Source organism: Manduca sexta, chromosome 11 (assembly GCF_014839805.1).
Source record: "Manduca sexta isolate Smith_Timp_Sample1 chromosome 11, JHU_Msex_v1.0, whole genome shotgun sequence".
NCBI lineage: Eukaryota > Metazoa > Arthropoda > Insecta > Lepidoptera > Sphingidae > Manduca > Manduca sexta.
This window is the reverse complement of record NC_051125.1, coordinates 979025-1003066: the sequence shown is the minus strand read 5'-3', so window position 1 is coordinate 1003066 and position 24042 is coordinate 979025. Positions and strand designations below refer to the sequence as shown.

The following is a 24042-nucleotide window of genomic DNA, read 5'->3' as shown; positions in this document are numbered from 1 at the left end:
CCAGTGTAACTACTAGATATAATGAAATTTAAAATGTCCTGTCTCAGGATCGTAAGCGCAGTGGAATACCAAGCAATACTTGATAATTCAAGGTGTTTCTATTATTTAAATGCGGTCGTATCGCTTACCATCAGGCGAACGGCAAGCTCATCTAATGATTCAAAACAACAACAAAAAAAATACATTCGTTATTATGTCATCCATATTACAGTTCATAACTTATATCAGGTATAAACACAGCCTTCGAAATCCCACGGTTCAAGATGTGAATATAACTCACAGCTTTTTTTATAACCCATTACTAAGACATATGATAAAATTGACTATACATTGTGCAACTCCTGGGCCTGTTATTTTAGATTTTAATATGGACGCGTAGTAGCGTAATTCCCAGAATAGGAGCCCCGATAAAGTTCACATGTTAACATGCGCCCGCGTCGATTATTTATCCAAATATCGCCTTCACAAGAAGTCCTCTTGCAGCGCTGAATATTAATTGTAAGTTATTTCTAGTTTGTTTTTGCCATTTAAAAAGTGATAAATTATATAAATATTATCGTAGTAGTGAAGTTAATTAAACAATATTTATTTATAGTTATAACAAATAATGTAAGTAGAAATATCTGAGACAAAAATAAGAGTGGTAAGTTTAATTAATTTTCGGAGTGAATTTTTAAACTTACGGGACTTTAAAAATATATTGTCCTTAAATTTAATAATTTATCAAATTAATCCAATTTCTTAACTGTCAACTGATAAGCGTCTGCCGGCAGCCCTTTGGGTGCACTTTAATAGACATAAAATAAAGTCTATATTTGTTAAGCAATTTCTAACAGCCGAACCATCAAAGGGGTATACTTAGTAACATTTAAAAAAAATATTTAAACCTTATTCGAATATTTTGTTTTTTTCTTTCATGTGTATAAAGGTACCTACTCACTATCAGTAATTATTAACTACAGGTCACTGTACAATTCTTGGGTGAAACTGATAATATTTTATCTAACTTCTTTCAATTTACATTGTTTATAATAAAACTAGGAATATAGGCCGTTTTTTATACGACGATAAATATTAAGTACTGTAAAGTATATCGTAAAAGAAACCACAGTTTTTTACATTACAATATTAATTATTAGCATAAGGAAAACAAATTCGCTTTGTATAACCTCAAAATGTATAAATCATTGTGGTTTTCCAACGATAACATAAATAGAATCAATAACAAATAAATGAAATTAAAAGCAATGAGAGTTTAAGATTAAAAGGAGGTAGTTTTGATATTGGTTTCGGCACGCATCTATAAGCCGAAGTTACATGACAATGCATTATATTACGATTATTTTAACCGACTTCAAAAAAAGGAGGAGGTTATCAATTCGACGTAAATTTTTTTATTGAATGTTTCTTAGAAATCAACGCAGAAACTGCTGAACGGATTCAGATGAAATTTGTCACCTGTATAGTCCAAGTCCTGGAGTAGCAAATAGCATTAGAATATATACCTATCTTGGCAATTCCTCCCGTAGGATTTTCTTTTCTGATCTTTTGAATACAAGGCACTTTTTTATTTTCTTTTTTTTAACATGATGTACGTTTGTAAGGCTGACAAGGGTCAGCTTATACAAACATACCGGACTTCCGAGTACTCACTCGGAAGTCCGGTATGTTGCCTGAAGCACTCGCTTCAGGCACTTGTAACCCTTGAACTTGGCACTGACGTATACATGACGCTGTGGATTTGTAGTGTTTTACGTACTTTTATAGAGGGAAAGACTCTACACGCAGAGGAAGCCGCGAGCAATACCTAGTTATGATTTTACCGCTTATTAGATGACCAACATGCTATGTTTGTGCTATATGAAGTTTTTTTTTTCAAAGATAAGATGTCAAAGTGCCTGTGTTCCCGTTGCTTCTTCTGCATTGGTCTTCGGGCCGGCTGTGCGATTATAGGAACTATTTTAGTGGTAAGTTAAATTTTCTCAGGACTGTTACTTAGCAGAAAAACCCAATATCACTGCCCGACCCGAGATTCGAATATCCCCAAATGGGGCATAAATCCCAGACTCTGGACTGATACTGAGCAGAAAAACTAAATATCACTGCCCGACCTGAGATTCGAACTCGTGACCTCAGAAGGCTGATCGTACTACCCACGCAATAAAACTCGGCTTCAGGCAGTCTCGCACCTCAACGTCTAACAATTTCATATTATTTTCCAGATATTTAAAATGGTGGAGTGCTTTTGTAGTACAATAGTTGCTATTGATTTGTACACGGCAGCTATGAAAGACAAGAGTCGGCATAACATTGAAGGTGGTGGGGAGAGGCTGGGAGCCTTTGCCGTCGCTGCCTTCCACTGGATCACCATGTTGGTCGTATGCGCCTTACTGGAGGGGTTGCGAAAGGTACGTTGCATTTTATAACCAACTGCGTATGATTTATGATTGAAATTTCACCGAACGACGGGGACTGATCCCCCCCGTGACCATGAAGGCTGCAAAGTCTTCGAAACGTCGGGAGAAAAGTAAAATATTAAAACCGCGATAAAATCTGTAAAATAGTTTAATTTAAATGTCTAACATTCGCGTAAACATAAGAAATCATTATGAAATTTCAAATAACACAGAAGTGGACAGACGACCTCTTAAAAGTCGCAAGGTCGCTGGATGCGGGCCGCTGACTATAGGTCGATCTGGACATATTGGGGGAGGCCCATGTTCAGCAGTGGACATCCAGCGGCTGATGATGACTTGACGATGAACACCTTATGTAAAGAGTTATACTTTTGTATACAATAAAGTATAACTCTTTACATACGGTGCATATTTCTAACCTTTTCAAGTTACGTACGGATAGTTTATCAGTGCGCTTTAACGAAAAAGGAAAACACCGTATGGAAACTTATATAACAAAACATTCTGCATAAAGATTTCGAGGGTATAGGAAGTCAGCAAACCAGCACTTGGCCAGCGTGGGGGATTAAGACCTAAACTCTCTAGTACAGTCTGCCCAGAAGGAAGAGAAGATTCAGTATAACAATAAAGTACTAGTAGGATAAGAAGTAATATAAAGATTTATATGAAAACTATTTTACGGATTTTATCGCGGCTATTTACATTATTATTTTATCTCAAAGACATTAAACAGTATCCCCCTTATTCAAAGACGTTATTTATCTAAGGACGGAGAATTGCTGTGATAACAAGGCTGTTTCTCAGTGCTGACGGCATGGCAGTCTTCACAGTGCGCAGACATAGAGCCGTTGTGATTGCCTAATATTGAGATACAACTTTAATCTAGTTGGCTGTCAGATAAACAAAGCTGAGAAACAGACTTGTTATCACAGCAATGCTCCGTCCTTAGATAAATAACGTCTATGAATAAGGGGGTATATGTATAATCTTAGAACTCTTCGTTTTATCTCGAAGTTTCGAAGACTGCAGCCTACTCCGCCCCTGAGTAATATAAAATAAGATTTATATCTAAATCATAGCATTAAATTTTCAGAGAGATTCAAAACGCGTGTTCGGCTTCAACATATGTTCAATAGTAGCTTATGCTTTGTACATACCAATCTTCATATTCGTGGTGGCTAAGAATGGTGGAGACTACACACAGCACGATTGGGTCATTACAGGCTTGAGAGTGGGAGTCATTGGTGAGTTTTTTTATTGCAATTAATGATGATATGAGTTTGCCGCTCGCCTGATGGTAAGCGATACGACCTCCCATAAACGGTTAGACATGGTCGCCATAAGCCATCGAGCGTAGGCAAATTGATCAAACTGCCGCCTAAACGTGCAGCAAGTTTTAACAAAACCACTGCATTCAGTATAATATAGACGAGTTTTATGAAGCTGTCCAAATTTTCTGCGTTGTCAATTTTATTATGTATATGTTAGTGATCACGAACGATTGCAAGTCGGGACAAGCGAAGTAACTAAGTGTAGTAGAGTACCAATATATAAGATCTACACGTGCTTGCAACATGGCTAACTAAGCAATCGGTAGCATGGACGACAAATATCTTGCCATGTTGGTATTGGCCTTTATTTGGCAATGCTCGGCCAACATGTATTGCCAGCTTGAAATGATAATAGATATACAATGTGTTATGCGACAATTGCTAAAAGATAATTTCTCCTTGTTTTCAGCCTGGTATGCCTACACAATACTTATAGCAAGAAGTTATCACCACGAGCTGACAAATAAAGGATCTAACAGAAATCCTCACGTTTAACTATGAAACATTTGAATAATCAAATTGCTATTAAAAGCAAAGAGGTCGCAACTCAATATACTTCTTGCACATTATAATTTAAATAGCTCGTAATGAAGCGCAACCTCGTTGATGGTTTCCACTAGGTGTTCAACATGATGTCCATTCCCCTCTCGAGGCCTGAGCTCTTACAAAATAATATACAATACATCGCATTACGAAGGTAATAATTAGCTCAATGGATGAAGACGCGAAGCATTCTGTGAACTTTACTCTTATTTATAAAGCATTGTTAGCAACGTTGAACGCAGAGGGAAGGTTTCGATCGTTCCGATAAGTCGTGGTCGTGGTCGGTCGTGTACCTAATTTTAATTATGTTTGGGACACAATCATCCAGTCCTGGATTTGTAAATAGGCCGTATAAGCCGCGGCCTATGGGCGGGAGCCTTTTAGGGGCGGCAGATTTCAGAAGACGTTCACTCGATTTAATTAATCATTCGTTTATTTAACTTTAGTTCTTCCATAATACATAATAAGTATTTTAGAAACCTACATAGATACATAAAGCTACCTACATTGAGCAGCGGAAATAAAGTGGCCTACTCTCATAAAATATATAAATCCGGCACTGCACTCATTATGCGCTCTTATTTATCGCGTTTCATTTCACTAATTTGTGACCATCCGATTAATTAAGGTTGTTTGCGTTCGACGTTAATTGTTGTATTCATTATAAGGATAAGTATTAGTAAGAATTTTGTAAGATCAAATAAAAGTTAATTTTATAAATTGTATTATTCGTTTCTATAAAATAGTGGAAATATGTGGTAAGGTTTCTTCGAACATTTTATCCAGATCGATTGTCTCATTGGGCAATTTACTAGATATTTGGGTAAAAATTAATGTATTATCAGCGCACGCAAAAGAAACAAGAGAGCTCATGTGGCCTTTGCATTCAAAGTATGTAGGTGAATATATAAAAGTTCCGCATTACCTTCCCCTCAGACCGCCCATTTATAATGTATTGTTGCGTATCTAGATACTCATATCAATCATATCAGAGAAATATATAGATATATTTCTATTATATGTGTATCCATTGCTCCTATTACATCAAGGGTCGAAATACGCACTGCAGAAAGTGCGTGCATCAGTTGCGCCTCTGCCTTCCTCTTCGAGGATAAAAAGCGTCACTGTGTAGGTGTGTATGTAGGTATATATATTATTTTTGCATATAACAATAACGAAGTGGCCATATAATACAATTCCTAATGACTTACTTTTGCAAACATCTCAAAATAGCTACAATGAATGTAAAACTCCCCCTGATTTCCCTCTGGATTTATCCACATTTGACGTACCTAAAAACCCGGCAAAATTAAGTTATTACAAAATAACCCGCCATTACAAAGAATATCTAATATTAGGTCGTGTTTAGACTAACAAATTCTCGGAGTAATATATTGCGCAAGAACTTCCAGACTTTGCACTTTCACTAGCGACATTATTTTGTTAAAAATACAAATGCAACGTGCATCAAGTCCTGCGAGCTTCAAAATTGGAAGAGGTCAGCTTGTCGCGATTTTTTACACGGTAAAAATTGCTTGAAGAAATTGACTTCTGTTAGTTTTTGCTAATATTAACAACGATTTACATTGAATTGATTCAGACTGCATCGAAGGTCAAGGCAGTAAGCATTACTGAGGGCAAAGACTTATCCCGTGGCTAACTTCACGTTTATATATAAACGTACGGGACAGCAGACGCCGCGCTAGCGTCGACATATCATAACAATCTTAGCATAAAAATTATTTCCACTGAGAAAACGTCCGTTCATTCAACCAACAAAAATACTTTCTGTTGTATTGAATTTTAAATTATTTACATGAACTGTGATTCGGAATTTTCTTATTGTGCCGAACTGAGTATCTTATTTTACATTCGCAACGAAGTTGGTTGTGGTGCGCTTATTGTTGGTTGTGGTCAACTCTAACGAGTTTTAAATGCAGTAAGAACGTGGTTTAAACATAGGTAAGCTGAATTATGCTATAAATATTCTATCTTTTTATGGCGATTTTTATTTTGCAAATATTGCACTATTGGACTCGCTTCCTGCAAAAGGAGTAAGAATTTTCTTCCTAGTCGGCCTAAAACGAATGATAACCTAGATTTTATGATGTATCTTCGTTTATGGAGAATGGTAAGTAAGTTTTCTCGCGACGTATTTTATTTTAAAAAACCGGTAAAGTAGAGAAAGTGTCATGACTTACCTATAGTAAGTATGAACAATATTCTATCAAGAAACATTGAAGTCCATTTCTATTCTCGCAAATCGTGTAAAGTAAGTATATAGAAACTTTATGGGAACATTGGTTCGACTATCGTAAAAATATCAGTAGGTACTTTCTCATAACAATAAATAAGTTCTATGACTTAAACTGAAAAATCAATGAAGCACAGAGAAAATGTGTGTTTTGCATGCAAAAACACCTTAACACGTTCACTGCGCTGTGAGGTCTTATTGACCCATGTTTAACTTACATCCCGTGCGGCGAATTAAATAGCTCTTGTTCACCTGGTGCGGAAGGCATAACTTTAAGAATTCTTATTGAAAGAAAAAGACAAATGGACTAAGCTATTTCTAACTTCAATAGGAACACTTTAGAATATTAAATACAATCATGGGTCAATATGACCTCTCCGCACCTAACGATAAATATTTCTCTCCAGTGCGGCGTGTGGTCAGTATGACCCCACCCTCTGCACCCCACACCCGCACTGGATGGTGCGCCCGCGCCATTAGTGATGCGCTGTGCAATGTAGGGGAGGCCGTCACGTCGCTCTCTAAACTAAGTGAAAAAAAAAACGTAAAAATATTGAAGCATTAGCTATGCTATGCTACGCTACTCTACATTATGAGTTTGAGTTTGACTATAATAATATTCACTACTGACCTTGGTTTTGCAGCTGAAACTAAAACCGTTTTATAGCATGTGCATGTGGGGCTATGTACTATGCATGTTCTGTTATTTACAGCTGTCAATAAAAAACGAGGTACGAACAATCACATCCATGAGAAAGACGACAAGAGAAGAAGATGTACTGGTTGTTACAATAATCTAAGATTAACGCTTTCTAGTATTGAAGCCGGTAAAAAGGTGAAGAAAGTTCCTACTATTTGCAGACAATACAACATACGTTTATGTTTACCGTGTTTTAATATAGAGCATAAAAATAATACCTTTTATAAAATACAGTTATTAATTGTAAATTAGTATTTTATTTCAATACCTACCGCAGAAGTATTTTAGTGTTTCCCATCACTAGTATTTCGATAGCTTCAGTGCGTTGTGGGGTCAATATGACACCACAAATTGTACCCTCTGTTTAGGACAAACTAAAGATGCGAGCTAAAGGCGCTGCTAGTTGTAAGTTGCCAGGATGTCGAACTAGCATTCCTGAATGCAAAAAACTCGGTACTGTGCACCTAACAGTAATAAAAAATATTTATATCCAGAAGTTTAGGAGAGGTTAATTTGACCTCACGACGCACTGAAAATAAGTCCTGTTTGGGTCAGAACTGCCCCATAACGCACTAGTTTAAAGTTTACATAAAATGTGTTCGCAGTGAACGTGTTAACTGCAAAACAATTTTTTATTTGGTCTACATACGTATAATATAATATACAAAGTCATTAAACAGTATAGTTTTATTTATTTATTTATATACCGGTCATCAGGACCAAATTTGTGCTCTAAAAATTATAACATATTGGTAATAAGTCGTTGGCTTATTAAAATGTCCGTAAGATGTCACAGCGTCCTTAGAAATTAATACAAAAATAATATGTTTACAGAAAATATACTAATATTCTCATTAAAAACATGCAAATTACGATTGGGGTTCTGGTATTTCAAGGTAGATTGAGTAACCATCCCATGAGCGCAAAATTTTTGTATGACAATCTTGTCAATGTACGCTCTATATAATCTTAGAACTATTGGGGAGGTATGATACAACGGCCGCTTCAAACACCTCTTTAAAATACATAATAAATTTAACATAAAATCACCATGTTTAGGCCTCCTTTCACAACTACTGAGTAGATGCTACTCATTACATACAAAAGTCGCTCTTTCTACAGACATAAACGTTAATAAATTGCGTATTATCTTTACCAGCTATTTAATATGATAATTTTCAAATAAATTTTACTTCACACTTATGGACAGATCCTTATTGTCATTTTATATAAGAAGAAGCTATACAAAAGATCAATACTTACCTATCAAAAAGCTGTGTATCCGTTCTTTATCTTTGTTGTCAATGCAATATTGTATTTATTATACAGTGTCATTTTGACATCGCGTTAATAAATGAAACCACATACTTATTTACTTGGAAATAACACTTTACAATAAGCTACTTGAGCAGTAAATGTTAAATAAATAGTTTGAGTTTCGAACAAAATAAATAATAATAAAAAAATAATTTTAATTTTACGCGCCCAATGCTACTACTAAGCTAAGAGAATCCGTCGCAGCGGCAACATCATACTTTCAGTCAGAAATATACTCTCGCACACGCCATATTTACACTACTAAATGATAAAAAAAATCAGAAAACTAAAACCATGATTTTTGGTAAAATATTAGTTATTAATGGATGATTTTTAGCCCAATGTTAGATAAGATGATGAGCATGTATTGCTGTCTCACTATATACAGATAGTATGTACATCAACAATTATTTTGCAAACATGTTTGGGTTTCCCCGCGTGTAACTGCCAATACATTTGTGTCAGTGATAAAGGCAAAGCTCTTGCACTAAGTACGTCATCTTTAAAAATAGATGTTGCTTTCATTTACCAATAATTTTCGGATTTTGTGAATTCATAAACAATAGCAATGGTATTTGTCCGTTTTGATTACAAATTGCTGCGTGGAAGTAATCAAATACATACTTACTAGGCATTTTGAGATTTATCTTCCAGTAATGACTGCCTCGGTGGCGTAGTTGTATTGCATGTCCGGTACAATAGCGCTCTGAGGTCCTGGCTTCGAACCCCGGGTCGGGCAAAGTGATATTTGGGTTTTTTCTGCTCAGCATTAGCCCGGAGTCTGGAATTTGTGCCCGATATGGCGATAGGCTCGCCCCCTATCACATCATGGGACGGAACATACTTGGCGAAAAGTGGGTGCCCTGGATGCGCCTCTGCGTACCCCTTCGGAGATAAATGCGTGAAGTTATGTATGTTATTATGTATGTATCTTCCAGTAATGACAATAGCATATCATATACTCGTACATACATTTTATTTCTGTACATCTCTATATCAATTTTAATTATGTTAAACTACCTGTGCCCGCGACTTCGCCCGCGTGGCAATCACTGTGTCACAAAGGTTATCCTGCGTAAATTCCGACCCACGTTTATTTACAATCACGCGACCTCTTCAACAGTTATCGTTATATTGCAGTCAATTTACATAAAATCGTTATGCACTATTAACCTAAACCTTCTTCAAGAAATGCACCATCTTTTAGTAAAAACCGTACAAAAATCAGTTCAGTAGCTTTTGAAAAAATCAAGCACATACAGACAGACAATTTTTGGGGACTTTGTTTTATATATAATAAATGTCAAAATGTGGTTTAAAAGAGGTACAACATTTTCTCTTCACGTAACAATATATATAATTTTAAGTTCCATTCGATTTGTGAATTTTGAGTGATAAACAGGAAATAGGGCGATGCCGATGTCAAATATGCGAACCTTGACAACTTCCGCTTGAAACAACTGGATAAGAATTTTGGTTCATAGTTTAAACCTCTGTGAAACCTAGTTCTGAGAATCAAAAATTCGACAAAGAATAAATTTAAATTTTTAGGACGAATATCATATGAATTAACTTAATATAGGCTACTAATTACCCTCGAAGAGTGTCTCCGTGAGTTTATTCTGCAAAGACTTACGCAAACGGAGCCACGAATAAGGCTAGTAATAATTCCAAATAACAGAACAAACTTTCAATAATAATAATATCAGCCCTGTATTAAGTATACTTGCCCACTGCTGAGCACGGGCCTCCTCTACTACTGAGAGGGATTAGGCCTTAGTCCACCGCGCTGGCCTAGTGCGGATTGGTAGACTTCACACACCTTCGAAATTCCTACAGAGAACTTCTCAGATGTGCAGGTTTCCTCACGATGTTTTCCTTCATCGTTAAAGCGAACGATAGATTCACAAAGAATACACACATGATTTTAGAAAAGTCAGAGGTGTGTGCCCTTGGGATTTGAACCTGCGGTCATTCGTCTCGGCAGTCCGTTCCACACCCAACTAGGCTATCGCCGCTAACAAACTTTAGGACTTGGCTATTCTAAAACTTGCTGTAATAAGTAATCAATTGTATCCCATTTGTAACACCTATCGATTTTAAATGGCCCCGCATGAGGAAAATCTTGAGTTAACTCATAAATCTGGTTTATAAGACGGAATTTAAATCGTTTTATTTATAAGCCCACGCGTATAATAAATGGTGAAGACAGACGTAGTATACTAAGTCTTAGTTCCCAAAATTTTGCCTGTCTTTCTGCGTATTCGGATACAGAATTTTATTCTATTTAAGGTGGAGAGTACTAGAAGTCCAAATATCTCGTCACCTTTCCAATCGTTGTTCCTTTTCTTGAACGCTGGCAACGCATCCCTGACTCTCTTAGTCTTGTATGTATTTATGGAATTACCTAATGTCTTGACATATTTAGTCGTATGCAGATGTATGCTATAATTTAATAATAACTCACCCGATATGCCTTAACTTTTACCTTCGTTCCTTTGCCTATATGTGCAAACTAGGGATAATTACATAAAATAACCATTAAACCTGTTAAAAAGAAGGAAAATTGTGGATTACTCTCATGAATTGTTGATGCGGTAAATCCATACAAATAAATCACCATCAATATTGCATGGGATTTTCACAAACGCATCCACTCGATATACTTTGTGAGTCTTAGTCGTTTATATGTTGGTTAAAAGTTTTATTTAAAGAATTATTCAAATATAAGAAATGTATAGAAAATAATTGCCAGAGATTTTCAAATAAGGTTGAGCCTTATTCAGAGTCATTTGGATATTGCATTACTAATTGAAACTACATACTTATCTTCTTGAAAATAACTCTTTATAAAGTCACTACCTCCGATAAAAGTGTAAGTTACGAACAAAATAAATCATTAAAAATATTATAATTTAACACGCCCTAATTCTAGTACTGTAAAAGATTTCTTTGCATCGAAAGCATGAGACTTTCAGTCACACTTATATTCACGCACACGTCATATTAGCGCTAAACTACAAAATGATAAAAAATCTGAAAAATAAAGGATTTATTGTAAAAATATTCATTATTCATGGATTATTTTTGAAAGAATGTTCGCAGAGGTAAAAACAAGTCGATTTTTTTTAATGCTGTTAATGACGAGACGAGCTTGCCGTCCTCCTGATTGTAAGCGATACGACCACCCATAAACAGTAGAAACACCATCCAACACCTTGAATTACAAACCATTGTTTGGTATTCCACTACGCTCGCCATCCTGAGACGTGAGATGTTAAGTTTCATTATGTCCAGTAGTTACACTGGCTACAATGTCCTTCAAACCGGAGCACAACAGTGACTACACACTGCTGCTTGGCGGTAGAAATAGAAATTGAGGTGGTACCTACCCAGGCGGACTCTCACATATGAGAGGTCTACCACCAGTTAGTGGTTTTATTTATTAATACGATCTGAAAAACGACCCCGTATAAAGTATATCACGCTAAGAAACAATAAATATTAATCGATACGCGAATAAATGGACTTGATGAATGTCACTGCATTTCTTTATAATCACAAAGTTACCAAACAAGTTCTCGTGAGTATTATTAGCAGTGATCTAATTTGTTATTACTTGGGTTTGCTTGTGGTGGGGTAACCAGGGTTCTCATATTTCAATCATTTATTTATCCGTGTCCTTTAGTTTGATGGAAATTGTGATGTTATTTAAAAAGATACTTTTAACGCGAAGTTTTATTTACGGTCTTCAATAATATAAAAAAATGCTTACCTAGCGTTTTTAATTACTCAACGACTCCAAAACTGGTTACCAATATACCAGTTACGTTTAATTATTTTTGGGTCTTTAGGGGTTTTTGAGGGCGGTTTAATTTTTTGTTTAAGTTTTTATGATGCATGCTTGGAGGTTGTGTTGACTCTGTATTAAAATATATAGTAATATATTGTGAAATAAATTATATTACATTGTTTAATTAGTAAAATTCCTGTGGTAAATTTTATACTCGAATTCCGTATGTGGAGTGTTTCTTTAACAAGAAAGTTGATATTCTGGTAACCCTAGTTCATACCCTAGACGTCCGAGCATTATCTCTAGGCCACCGTTAAAGGACTGGCAAAACCGGTGTTGCAAGCACAGAGAAATCTGTGGCATTGCTCTTGTGTTTTTAAGTAATAGACTAGCATATCTGCAGTTATATCACTATCTTAGAGACCTATCACTCTAGCGAATTGTGGGCGGTTACAGTCTGTCCAAAACTTATTGCGCGCCCGCAGTGTGTTCGCTACGCGCCGCTGCGCATCGCCTCACTTTAAATTCTCTGGCAATTCGCCAGTGTGATAAAAACCCTAGAATGAATGGGATAATATACAAACCAAGCAAAATACTTATAAATAAAAAGAAAGATAACGATTTTTAAGTCTATTCAATCAGGTTATATTTTATTTATAACTTTTATATGACGATTAAAAAATCGGCAACAGTTCAAAAGTCCTCCCACTATACAAACCTTACCTAGGTCATGTCAGGGGACATGTTCTAAGACAGTGTAAACTCGAAATACGGCCATGTTTTATCTTCGTCAAATTAGCATGGAATATTTATTCTGCATGCCAATTTCAATAAAACGCGATGCGGTGCGGTACTTGCTTATTACACAGTCGAAATTACGGAAAAGAGAAGCAGGCCCAGATTGTATTGTAAACATTGCTTTACCCTCACGTCTGGTCAAGTCTTTACACGCATAAACGATGGAAATCCCCGCAAGAAGGAAACACGCCGGCCATTCGGTGTTGTGAAACGGCGTGCTACAGACGCCATTCGTATCGCAACACGCGTAAATCATAATTTAAGTTATTTTCTTTGTGAGACAGTGACCATGTCGTCAAAAATTGAGCCTCAAAATAAAAGTACTAGGTGAGTTGAAAAGTTATTTATATCATCGTGCATAGAGATAAGCAATTACCAGTGTATGTTATCTTTGTGGATGAATTGGATTTAAGATGCATCGATATATATGTATGTACTACGTACTAGATTTGGCGTTCCGAACATTCACTGCGTTCAACTGAATTGTACTGCAATCCATTCAAACTGACTTTAGGATGGGTAATATTGACAGCTTGTGATTGTGTACGCTGGCGCTCATATTATAAGAACTCGATTCTAAGTGTAAACCTGGATGTGAATAAAAAATATTAGTCAAGTAAAATTATTTCTTGTTCAAGTAAATAAATAGGTTATAACAGCAACGGTTTCGTTGCCATTTTAATTCAGATTTTGAACAAATAGTTTATATGGACATTCGTGTCTATAGAATATACGTCAATGTAAATAAGAGTGTAGTGGCTAAAAGTAAAAAAAAGGATTCAGATACTTATTTTTACTATTTATATGTTGTGTATATTACATCTACTCGCCGTATTTCCAAAGGTGAGCCGGCCGGCATATTTATAGCCAACAATATAGAGACATTTTTGAATTAAGTTATATGCTTTAAATTCATGGTAAGGATGTTGTTTATCTACAGGTATGTATGCTGAATAGAATTGAATAAATAAATATTTTGTTCTTGAAATAGAGCACAATTATTGATATGATTTTTTAAATTTTTCTGCGTAAGAATCCCGAAGGTATATAAATGCGAATCCGTCCTTGTTTGTAGCGAAGGTTAGTGACCCGCACTTGGACAACATATAGTACAGATTTGGTATTATTATTAGTATAAATTACTCCATTGAATATTTTTCGAAACATCGATGTTCGAAATCTAAAATAAATCAAATACATTTCTATAAAAAAACAATTTCATCTCAATCAAGATCAATAGCATTTTTTTTTTCAAGTTCATAACAAGTGATGCAATCTTGTTTTAACTAAGTACAGCTTCATTACAATTACAATTAATTATAATTAATTGCAATATGCCGACTAACCCGCAAGCGGTTTGCGAGTGATAAGTTTAAAAATAGTATTCATCGCATGTGTGACGTCATCTAAAGCTCTTCATTATAGGGCTTATACGACCTAAAATCGCAAAACACGTTGTGATGTAAAAATGGTAATTCAAGATCGACTATTTCAAAGCCGGCCTTATTAATAAGTTTTATTGTCTCTGACAGTAGACGAGCTAACAGCCCACCTGATGATAAGTGGTTACCGTCGCCCATGTCCGCTGGTATCTACCGAAAAAAAATACTTTACATTGTCTTCCATCATTAGAATACAATAGATATTAGGCACAGGTACAACACAAGTACATCTAAAGTCATGTTTTAAACACTAGTAGAAATGTAAGTTTATATATAATCGACGCTTGAAAAGCAATTGTATCTAAGCGACAAATATACCGAAAATGGATTATATTTTGAATCGCTATATTTTTCTGCGTCATTTGGTCTAGATTTTGTAGGTCTAGGACAATTTTAATATCATTAGACTATATCTTTATAAAATAAATATTTTAACTTTTAGGAATTTTCATATTAAAACAAAACTTTAAAGCACTCTCCTCAAAAATTGACTGAATTTCGCTTAGATTTAATTGCCTTTCAAGCGTCGAATATATATTTATTTATCGATACAGCAATTTTATTATGACGTTGGTACACGGCGATCACTGCATTGCACTGACATTGAGCAGGAAATCTCAAATATCACTTTGCCATATCCGGGATTAGAACCCAGAAGCTCGGGGCGCTGCAGTACCGCGCATGCAATACAACTATGCCAGCGCGGCGGATTTAAAAAGACAAATTTTAACAGACATTCAAAAAAGAAAGATGTTCTCTGTCTGTTTGTTTGTATGGTTAATTTAATATTTATATAAATTCCACGCGGGCGAAATTAGAGTAAAATATGGGAACTTTTATAAAACTCCAGTGTTTTTTTCAACAGAATCAACATGGCGTGCGCCTCATTAGACCCCAGAAGTGGGTCGTCATGTGGCCAGTGTTTGGGCAGCAAAGTAACGAACTACGTCCTCGGATATTTACAAACGGTAGGTATTTTACGCTTTTCAGCAAAGAAAAGACTCACCCCTTATTCATAGAACAGTGGCGGAGCGTCCATACAAGCCGATTCCTACCGGATTACCTTTTGTAAATTAATTTAAAATCATAAATGAAAAACATAACTATATAACTAGAATAATAAAAGTATATTCAAACAAGTCATCCTATACTTATTCCATTAAATCAATACTTCAACGATTACGGTACATAGTTCATATTATTATTATCAATTCGTTAAATCGTAACTCGCGCGCAGTGCTCGCGCCTTATAGTGTTCGAAGTGAACCCGGCCGCGCATAGCTTCCCTCGCGATATTGTTGTCTCTTTCACACGCAGCGCGGTGTCTTTGTCTAATCTTTTGGAAGTGACCTAAAAGTACATGTGTGCGTGCGTGTATGTGTACTTCAGGGTAACCCGAGAATTTGCGGCTTAATGTTGGGCAATTGGCGCGAATTTTTTTAATAATTTAGAATGTATAATTAGTGTTTGTGTATAGTGTGGGTTATTAATTTTTGTTGGGCTCTTTTAGATAAGTACCTATGATCGAAATATGTGATTATTTGTTAAATTTAGAGTTTAGACATAATGTTTATGTTAGGAGGAAATTATTATTTATTATGATATTTTACTGATTTTAATTTATTGTGAACAGCGTATTACATGATAATTGTAGAAAAAAATATTTCCTCGGGTTACCTTTTGAAAATTTTCACCCTTCGCCACTGATAGAAGTTATTTATTTAAAGACGGAGTATTGTTGTGATAACAAGTCTGTTTCTCAGTATTGTTTATCTGACAGCTTGCTGTTTGTTCAGCTTTGTTTATCTGACAGCCAACTAGATTAAAGCTGTATCTCAATATTAGCCAATCACAACGGCCCTATGTCTACGCACTGCAAAGGCTGCCATACCGTCAGCACTAAGAAACAGACTTGTTATCACAGCAATACCGTCTATGGCTGGTGTAACGAAAACAGGATGTTTTTAAACATAAACAAATGTTTTGTTATTACTTTCACGAATAAGAGATACAAAACAACACACACCTATATGCTGCAAGGCCAAAGTCTCCAATCAAAAACTGTAGTGAGGGATCTCGGAGTTCTATTTGACCAGAAACTTACATTTCCTGATCATTACGCATATGTTATGAGGAAAGGATACCAATCTCTTGGATTCATAACTAGGAGTACAAAGGGTTTCAAAACATCAAAAAGCTTTCTCACTTTATATTTTAGTATTGTGTGTAGTGTGCTAGAGTATGCCGCTGTTATTTGGTCACCGTGTTACATTGTCCATTCTGAAAATATCGAAAGTGTCCAAAAGAAGTGTCTTAAGATTCTGAGCAACAAGAGTGGCTTTGGTCGAGAACTCATTAGTCACAGTGACAGATTAATAAAATTTTATGTAACCCCACTCGAAAATCGACGCAGGCAACAAGATCTATTACATCTATACAAATTACTTCACAATCAATTAGACTCATCATACTTATTAAGCTTATTAAATTTTAACACGAAGTATAATCCGCGTTTACCTATGAGGACGTTTAACTTACAAGTATACAAAAATAATACATCTTTCTATAATCCTCTTACAAGAATGGTCGCCTGTATAATGAACTATCTATAAAACATCCCGCACTTGATATTCACACTTCAAAATATTATACTTTCCGACGCTCAGTAAAACACATATTATCCACAGCACCCAAGCCAAATACAACTCCCACATCGTCTGCCTTACATTAGCCAACATATTTTATATTTATTATTATTATTTTGTAACTAAATTACATGTATGTGTCACCTAATTTGAATAAGTTGTATACACTTCTATTTGTATTCTGACTAGCCATTAGATCCACTGTAATGTAATTTAGATAATTATTGTCAGTAATCTGTTTAGTGTATCTTTATAAATAAATAAATAAATGCTCCGTCCTTAGATAAATAACGTCTATGAATAAGGGGATCAGTCGCACCAGCAAATTTGTACTATAGTGGCGAAGGGTGAATTTTTCTGAAAGGGAATCCGACATAACATAATATCGAATGTTGAAATGTGAATTGACTTAATCGACATTTTTTTCGAAATATTTTAAGTAGGTTAAAAAAAAGTGCTGATTTTAAATATGTATGAAATACTGTCGCAAAAAATGTCACTTAGGTCAGTTAGCCTTCCACCCGGCGATATAGTTACTATATAAATGCTATCTGCAAATCGTTCGAACTATAATTAGATTTTTCATAAAGTACGAGAGGGAATCTGGCAGGAATCGTGTCATATGGGCTCTTCGACACTGCTATACTAATCTATCTATAATATAAAAATGAATCGCTAAATGTGTTGGTAAGCGCATAACTCAAGAACGCCTGGACCAATTTGGCCAATTCTTTTTTTTTAATATTCGTCGAAGCTCAAGGATGGTTTTTACGGCGAGAAAATATCAAATAATTGCCGGAAAATCCCTAAAAACAGTCCTTTTCTTTATCCCATACAAACGTTTTCTAACTAATACGTAGAGTCAATTTGAGCTTTATTGCTATTGTATAAAGTTCACTGTTGTCTAAGCAATGTAGGTGTGTTCCTAACATCAAAGCAGTGTGCGTTGGAGCACAGAATATAATAATGTGATGTCGCGTTCTGAAACTCAACAAAAGTGATATCGCGGACCCGACTAAATTGAACAGTCACAAAATTTAATATATCATTAGTTATTTGGTTGGCTTCGCGATTTTATTTCTTTTGTTTTACTTTAAAATGCATGTTTTCCCGTCATTACATCAGACAAACACAACCGTTACCAAAAGTCCATGACTCCAAGTCATATCAAATTTAAAAAAAATTCGTTGTCGATTTGAAGTGTTGTTTTTCTTGGCTTTTCTGTTACGTACTCTACTTAGTTTGCTTTTGTCAACCACACGAAACAAGTTCGTATATCGTGTTTTGTGCAGATTGTTTAATTACCTATGATCACTAATTATTGCAAGTGGCATAATAATTAATAATATAGATATGCCTCCTGTAAGACAAGGAAATTTAGAAATTTCATGGTCAATTGTATGTTGCCTGTTCCCGTGTTGGAAAACCATCAGATTTATTTCTCTATGCGCCAGGGAATCAAACAAAAATATTGTATATCATAAAGCACTACAATGAAAATAAAACTGATTTTTGTTAATAATTATGATGATTACCAATAAAGCGATTACTTACTTTTAAATGCTTATATCTGTTTTATTTAATAATTATTTTTTATTCACAACGCCCTATCACCAGGGTGAAGGTTCTGTTTAGGAGAATTTTTGCCCCGACAATAAAATAGATAGGAAAAAAAAACTGTCATATTACAAATCTTTTTAACAGGACGAAGTCTGTCGGGTCCGCTAGTCTTTTATATATATATATATATAAAAGACTAGCGGACCCGACACACTATATATATATATATATATATATATATATATATATATATATATTATATATATATATATAAAAGAAAGTGGTGTTAGTTACACTATTTATAACTCAAGAACGGATGAACCGATTTGGCTAAAAATTGGTGGAGAGGTAGCTTAGAACCAGGAGACGGACATATTATACTTTTTATCCCGTTCCCACGGGAACGGGACGTGACATACGACGTGGTATAAGAGAGCAAAATTTGGTATGGAGATATTATAAGACCCTGGGGAGATTATAGGCTACTATCCCGGGAAAATATATAGTGAGACTTTTATCCCGGAAAACTCCTTCACGCGGGCGAAGCCGCGAGCAAAAGCTAGTATATTATAAAGCTGAAGAGCTTGTTTATTTGAAGGCGCTAATCTCAGAAACTACTAAACCTATTCTGCAATTTTGTTCACAAATAGAAAGCTATATTGCCCTGGGTGCTATAGGATTTTTATCCCGGAAATATCTTTATTCCGGAAAACTTAGTTACGCGGGCGGAGCCATAGGCAATTCCTAATAAAATGGTAACAAACTTGGTACTTATTATCTATTTGGTTTACCAATATTGTTTTCCTTAACATATTCATGTTATATCGAATATTATGTCTATATTTTGCGTGTACCAAAACAAAGCCTTAACCTAGTTGTTTTTATAATTGAAATTTTGGTCGTTATCCACATTGGTTTAAGCTTTTTTTTTAATCTGATGTTAAACACATATTCAGAATCTGTTTATTTTATGCGTGTTTAAGCCCGATTAAAATTTGGTAAAAATAGCCATACACGTAGGTGTATGGTATTGGTAACAATATACGTGCCTTTTGTATTTCCAGGGGTAGGCAGAGATGTTATCACTATACCCGCATGTCGCTTTATTTTTAATATCTTTTAACAAGTCTGTTCTCTCAAATTTCAGGTGCTGTGGTTCCTGTGTTTCATAGGGTTTGTATCTCAGACGGAGACAACGCAGTCGAAAGAGTTCGTGATGGGTGTCATCGCGGGCCTGCTGATGATCACATTCGCGATCATTTTTGTCGTCGGGTTACACAAAGTAATTATTCGCTTTATTTATCGCTTTGAATGATGAGACGAGGTTGCCGTTCGCCTGATTGTCAGTGATACGACCGCCCATAAACAGTGGAAACACCAACCAACACCATGAATTACAAAGTATTGTATTTCTTATGTTTACGCGAATGTAAGACATTTAAATTAAACTATTTTACGTATTTTATCGCGGTTTTAATATTTTACATTTCTCCGAATTCAATGATGTGTAGAATCTTGTGCGCTTAGTTTTCAAATTATCCAACCGGCGTATTTTGTAAACTAAGCATGCAAGATTCTGCACATCATTGAATTGGGAGAAAAGTAAAATATGAAAACCGCGACAAAATCCGTAAAATAGTTTAATTAAATTACCAAGTATTGTTTGTTATTCCACTGCGCTCGCCATCCTGAGACATGAGATGATAAGTCTTTTTTTTTTTTTAATCTTTATTTAAGGAGCTTGGTCGTTATTTCACGACTATGTCGCTCCGTACATCCACTTTTATCCATTCCTACTATTTTTTTATAAAATCAAAATATTTTTTTAATAAGCCTTTAGCCTCTTCCGATACTGGAATGGATGATAAGTCTTATTGTATGCGTTCTTTTTATTTCAGGACAGACGCTCGTACATCAAAGCATACCTGATATTTTGCGCCGTGATGACAATCTTCCTTATATTAGGTTTCTTTGTGAATCTCTTCACTCAGCCAGCTAGAATCGGCTTAAGAGGATTCATCGGCAATTTAGTTATGATAAGTAAGTAAATAATATAAATTTTCTCTGCTCCTGTCCTACTGTAATGTGTGATCCTCGCATACTTCTATACATATAAAACAAAGTCCCCTTTTCGTCTCTCTGTATGTTACCCATTTTCTCAAAAACTATTGAACAGATTTCAATGAAGTTACGTATGGAGATAGTTTAAAACCCTGGGAAGGTTATTGACTACTTTCTATTCTGAGAAAATATATAGCGGGACTTTTATCCGGGAAACTCCTCCACATTGGCGAAGCCACGAGCAATAGCTAGTTGCCATATAATATTATGTTTGTTTTGATAAGGCCGACCGCCTGCCGTCAAATCTCTTAGAAATATTATATGGTGCCTGGTTTTATGTGCCAAGTGAATGATCCGCCGAAATTATTTCGATTCAAAGATACGTATCCCGAATAACTAGGACTTGGAAAAAATGCCCTGGATTCCGTCGCAACCTACTTGGTTACTGACATCGGGTTTATGGACTGGGGAAATTATGTCGCTCGAGACGCTTGGTCCTAGGAAGGCTCGCGGTAAAGGGGAAGCTAAATTTTATTTAAGGGGTAGGTATCTAAGGTAATCCTGTGTTAAAAATCGGATTCTCCAGATAATTAAAAACCTTTAGGGTCCTACACTCACATTCACGTTGTTTAAGTAAACGCTAATCGACGAATATAAAATAAGGCGACCAACTTAAGAGTCGAACACCCAAATAAATCGAAGTGAAAGAATGCAATTCACTGTCTCTATTACCGGGCGGATAACGCTTACTTGAACATTGTAAAATAGCCCTAAGTGTAGAGCCGACCAGTCTGTGACCTGAAATAACATTTTTTATATTTCCATTTCAGCTTTGAACATAATTACGTTCATTGCGGTCCGAGCATTCAGCTTGACCGACCACTCGTGAGCTGGCGTCTTCACATCCAACAAATATTCAACGAGGACATTTATAAAAACAATTATAATATTCAATTGGACAAAGTATAATATTGAATTATTATCCGATTAAATGGTCTCACAAGTCCGTAGGGTGCTAAACATGCCCAGGCTTGTATTAATGATCGATTATATCAAGTTATGAGTATGGAAGTGCCTTCAATGTTTCGAAATATGATGAATGTGCTCGCGCTGATCAGGCGAAGTATATTGCTACTGTTCGTGTATTTAATTGATGGCTTACGAGAGGAATCTCGTGGTTCTTCTATTAATTTGTTACTTATACTCTTAGACGTATTGTAACTTGACGCGCAAGCCTTTCCCGAGCACGTGGATTTTTATTATTCGGATGCATTCTAATACAGCGCGTCTAATTAGAATGCGATTATTTGGGACTGCTCTACTCTCACAATTCCGGAGCTTAAAATTCTTATGATCGACCGTTAAAATACTTCAAATGCTATTGTTCAGGGATTTTATGCTAAGAATTACTTTCATTACGTTTTATAATCAAAGGCATTCTCTGGCATAATTTTCATTAGAATTAATCTCATTGAGATAAATCCTTGTTGGTATAATTTTTATAGTGTAGCTATAATAACTGACGTTTGATTTGTTTTGCATCTAATATTCAAGTTAATTTTTATACAGTCACGCCAAAGTAAACTCACTGCCCCTGAAGGTAAGTGGAGTGGGGTCCAATAGAATGTCGACTGACGAGAGATGATTACCCCTCGACAGTCGACACAATTATACCGGCCTGATGAAACCGGATATGCACAGGCTGATCCTGGAACGCGACACTTGCGTGGGCCACGATGGCGGGTTTTAACACTACATGCACGGTGGTCGCTATCCCGGCGGATATAAAATATCCTACCACCAGCGAAAAGCAATTTACCTATCATGGTAATATAGACAAAAATGTAAACAAAATAGAACACAATTCTATTATGTGTTTTTAAAGACGTAAGTCTATTACAAACGACTCATTTGATGATTGAATTTGTTAACAATAATACCTATACATAATTACAATAACCTTACGATCTATTGTGAGACTTAAATATTTTTTTGAACGAACTTTTAAGATGGGTGATATCATTAAACTAGCGTGGTGGACAAGAGGTACAAATTGTTTATTGAGTCATTGCCCAAAATGACAAAAAAATTAATTAAACATTGCTACTGTTTATTTTTTTTACCTTATTGGTATATAGAGAAACAAGACAATAATTATAATAGTTTTAAGATTTTAATAATTAATGACAGTTGAATTTTTCAACATCTACAATATATTTTATAAAATATTTATAAACATGATTGTTTTTTATAAAATTGTGAGTTTGATGTATGTGGTGTACTTATATATAAAAATAGAAAAGTGCCATTTTAATTTCTCGGGAAAAAATTGCCTACTACACTAAATCGCCTCCAGGGGCCGTAACCCTGATGCCTTTCCATAATCGTAAACACTAACCCCCTTATTTATAGACGTTTTTTATCTAAGGACGGAGCATTGCTGTGATAACAAGTCTAGCTGGCTGGCAGATAAACAAAGCTGAACAAACAGCAAGCCTTTAGATAAACAAAGCTAAACAAACAGCAAGCCTTCAGATAAACAAAGCTGAGAAACAGACGTGTTATCACAGCAATGCTCCGTCCTTAGCTGACATCTTAAATAGAGTATGACGTCATCTTAACGATATCTAATTAATACGATATGTCATCTCTATATTTTTCCTTTTCTCGATTGTAAAAAGGCACCTGCCTACGGCCCTCGATCTCTATGTCAAAATTCTTTAAAATGTTTCCAATTTAGCATTTAGTTTTAACAAACATTCAAAGGTATTCATCTACTATCGCATATATTATAAGATATGAATTTGAGTATTGTCCACGCACATCCATGCAGGGTCACGGGTCCTAAAATTGTGATCATATAGGAAGCCTAAAGCTTTTATGAATGGACCACAACTATCAAGGTACAATAATGTTTTGAAGTATATTATGCCTTATTTAAAATATAAGACATATTTTAGTTTAAAAATTTCTGCAATATTTTGATAGCCCAAGGTCGATGGACTGCACGGCTGTGTTTGACCAAAAAAGTGTTTATCCTCTCATTTTATTTCCCATTTATGCTTACCCACCTAATTATTTCATGTTTTTAATAACTTTATACTTGTATAATGGTGTACAGGGGTTGCCTAGTGGCGGATAGCGTAGCTATTTTAAGGACCTTACATAAATAAGTCAAGAA

General features: G+C 35.4%; 2 protein-coding genes across 4 annotated transcripts; both read left to right on the top strand.

Moving 5' to 3' along the window:
• Positions 1-396: 396 nt before the first annotated feature.
• Positions 397-5016, top strand: LOC115447201. 2 transcript variants are annotated; one of them, XM_037437523.1, is made up of 5 exons: positions 397-498; positions 1882-1967; positions 2223-2408; positions 3511-3661; positions 4158-5016. In XM_037437523.1, exons 2-5 carry the CDS (start codon positions 1887-1889, stop codon positions 4241-4243), a joined length of 504 nt encoding a protein of 167 aa, XP_037293420.1. In that variant the 5' UTR covers positions 397-498; positions 1882-1886; the 3' UTR covers positions 4244-5016. The 2 variants fall into 2 exon arrangements, with proteins under 2 accessions (XP_037293420.1, XP_030030045.2); XM_030174185.2 differs by having other exon boundaries at positions 399-498; positions 1887-1967.
• Positions 5017-5965: 949 nt separating this feature from the next.
• LOC115447202 lies at positions 5966-22141 on the top strand. 2 transcript variants are annotated; one of them, XM_030174189.2, is made up of 5 exons: positions 5966-6253; positions 15461-15563; positions 19948-20082; positions 20699-20840; positions 21692-22141. In XM_030174189.2, the coding sequence occupies exons 2-5, from the start codon at positions 15468-15470 to the stop codon at positions 21748-21750; spliced, it is 432 nt and encodes a 143-aa protein (XP_030030049.1). In that variant the 5' UTR covers positions 5966-6253; positions 15461-15467; the 3' UTR covers positions 21751-22141. The 2 variants fall into 2 exon arrangements, with proteins under 2 accessions (XP_030030049.1, XP_030030046.1); XM_030174186.2 differs by lacking the exon at positions 5966-6253 and adding an exon at positions 13265-13480.
• Positions 22142-24042: the final 1901 nt, after the last annotated feature.

What these genes read in the sequence shown, in the direction of transcription:
- LOC115447201 (XM_037437523.1), top strand. Translation starts at nt 1,887, where the DNA reads ATGTCAAAGTGCCTGTGTTCCCGTTGCTTCTTCTGCATTGGTCTTCGG. An exon ending in TTATAGGAACTATTTTAGTG is followed by an intron (nt 1,968 to 2,222) that starts GTAAGTTAAATT and finishes ATTATTTTCCAG; the next exon opens with ATATTTAAAATGGTGGAGTG. An exon ending in CTTGAGAGTGGGAGTCATTG is followed by an intron (nt 3,662 to 4,157) that starts GTGAGTTTTTTT and finishes CCTTGTTTTCAG; the next exon opens with CCTGGTATGCCTACACAATA.
- LOC115447202 (XM_030174186.2), top strand. Translation starts at nt 13,443, where the DNA reads ATGTCGTCAAAAATTGAGCCTCAAAATAAAAGTACTAG. An exon ending in CCTCAAAATAAAAGTACTAG is followed by an intron (nt 13,481 to 15,460) that starts GTGAGTTGAAAA and finishes TTTTTTCAACAG; the next exon opens with AATCAACATGGCGTGCGCCT. An exon ending in TTGTCGTCGGGTTACACAAA is followed by an intron (nt 20,083 to 20,698) that starts GTAATTATTCGC and finishes TTTTTATTTCAG; the next exon opens with GACAGACGCTCGTACATCAA.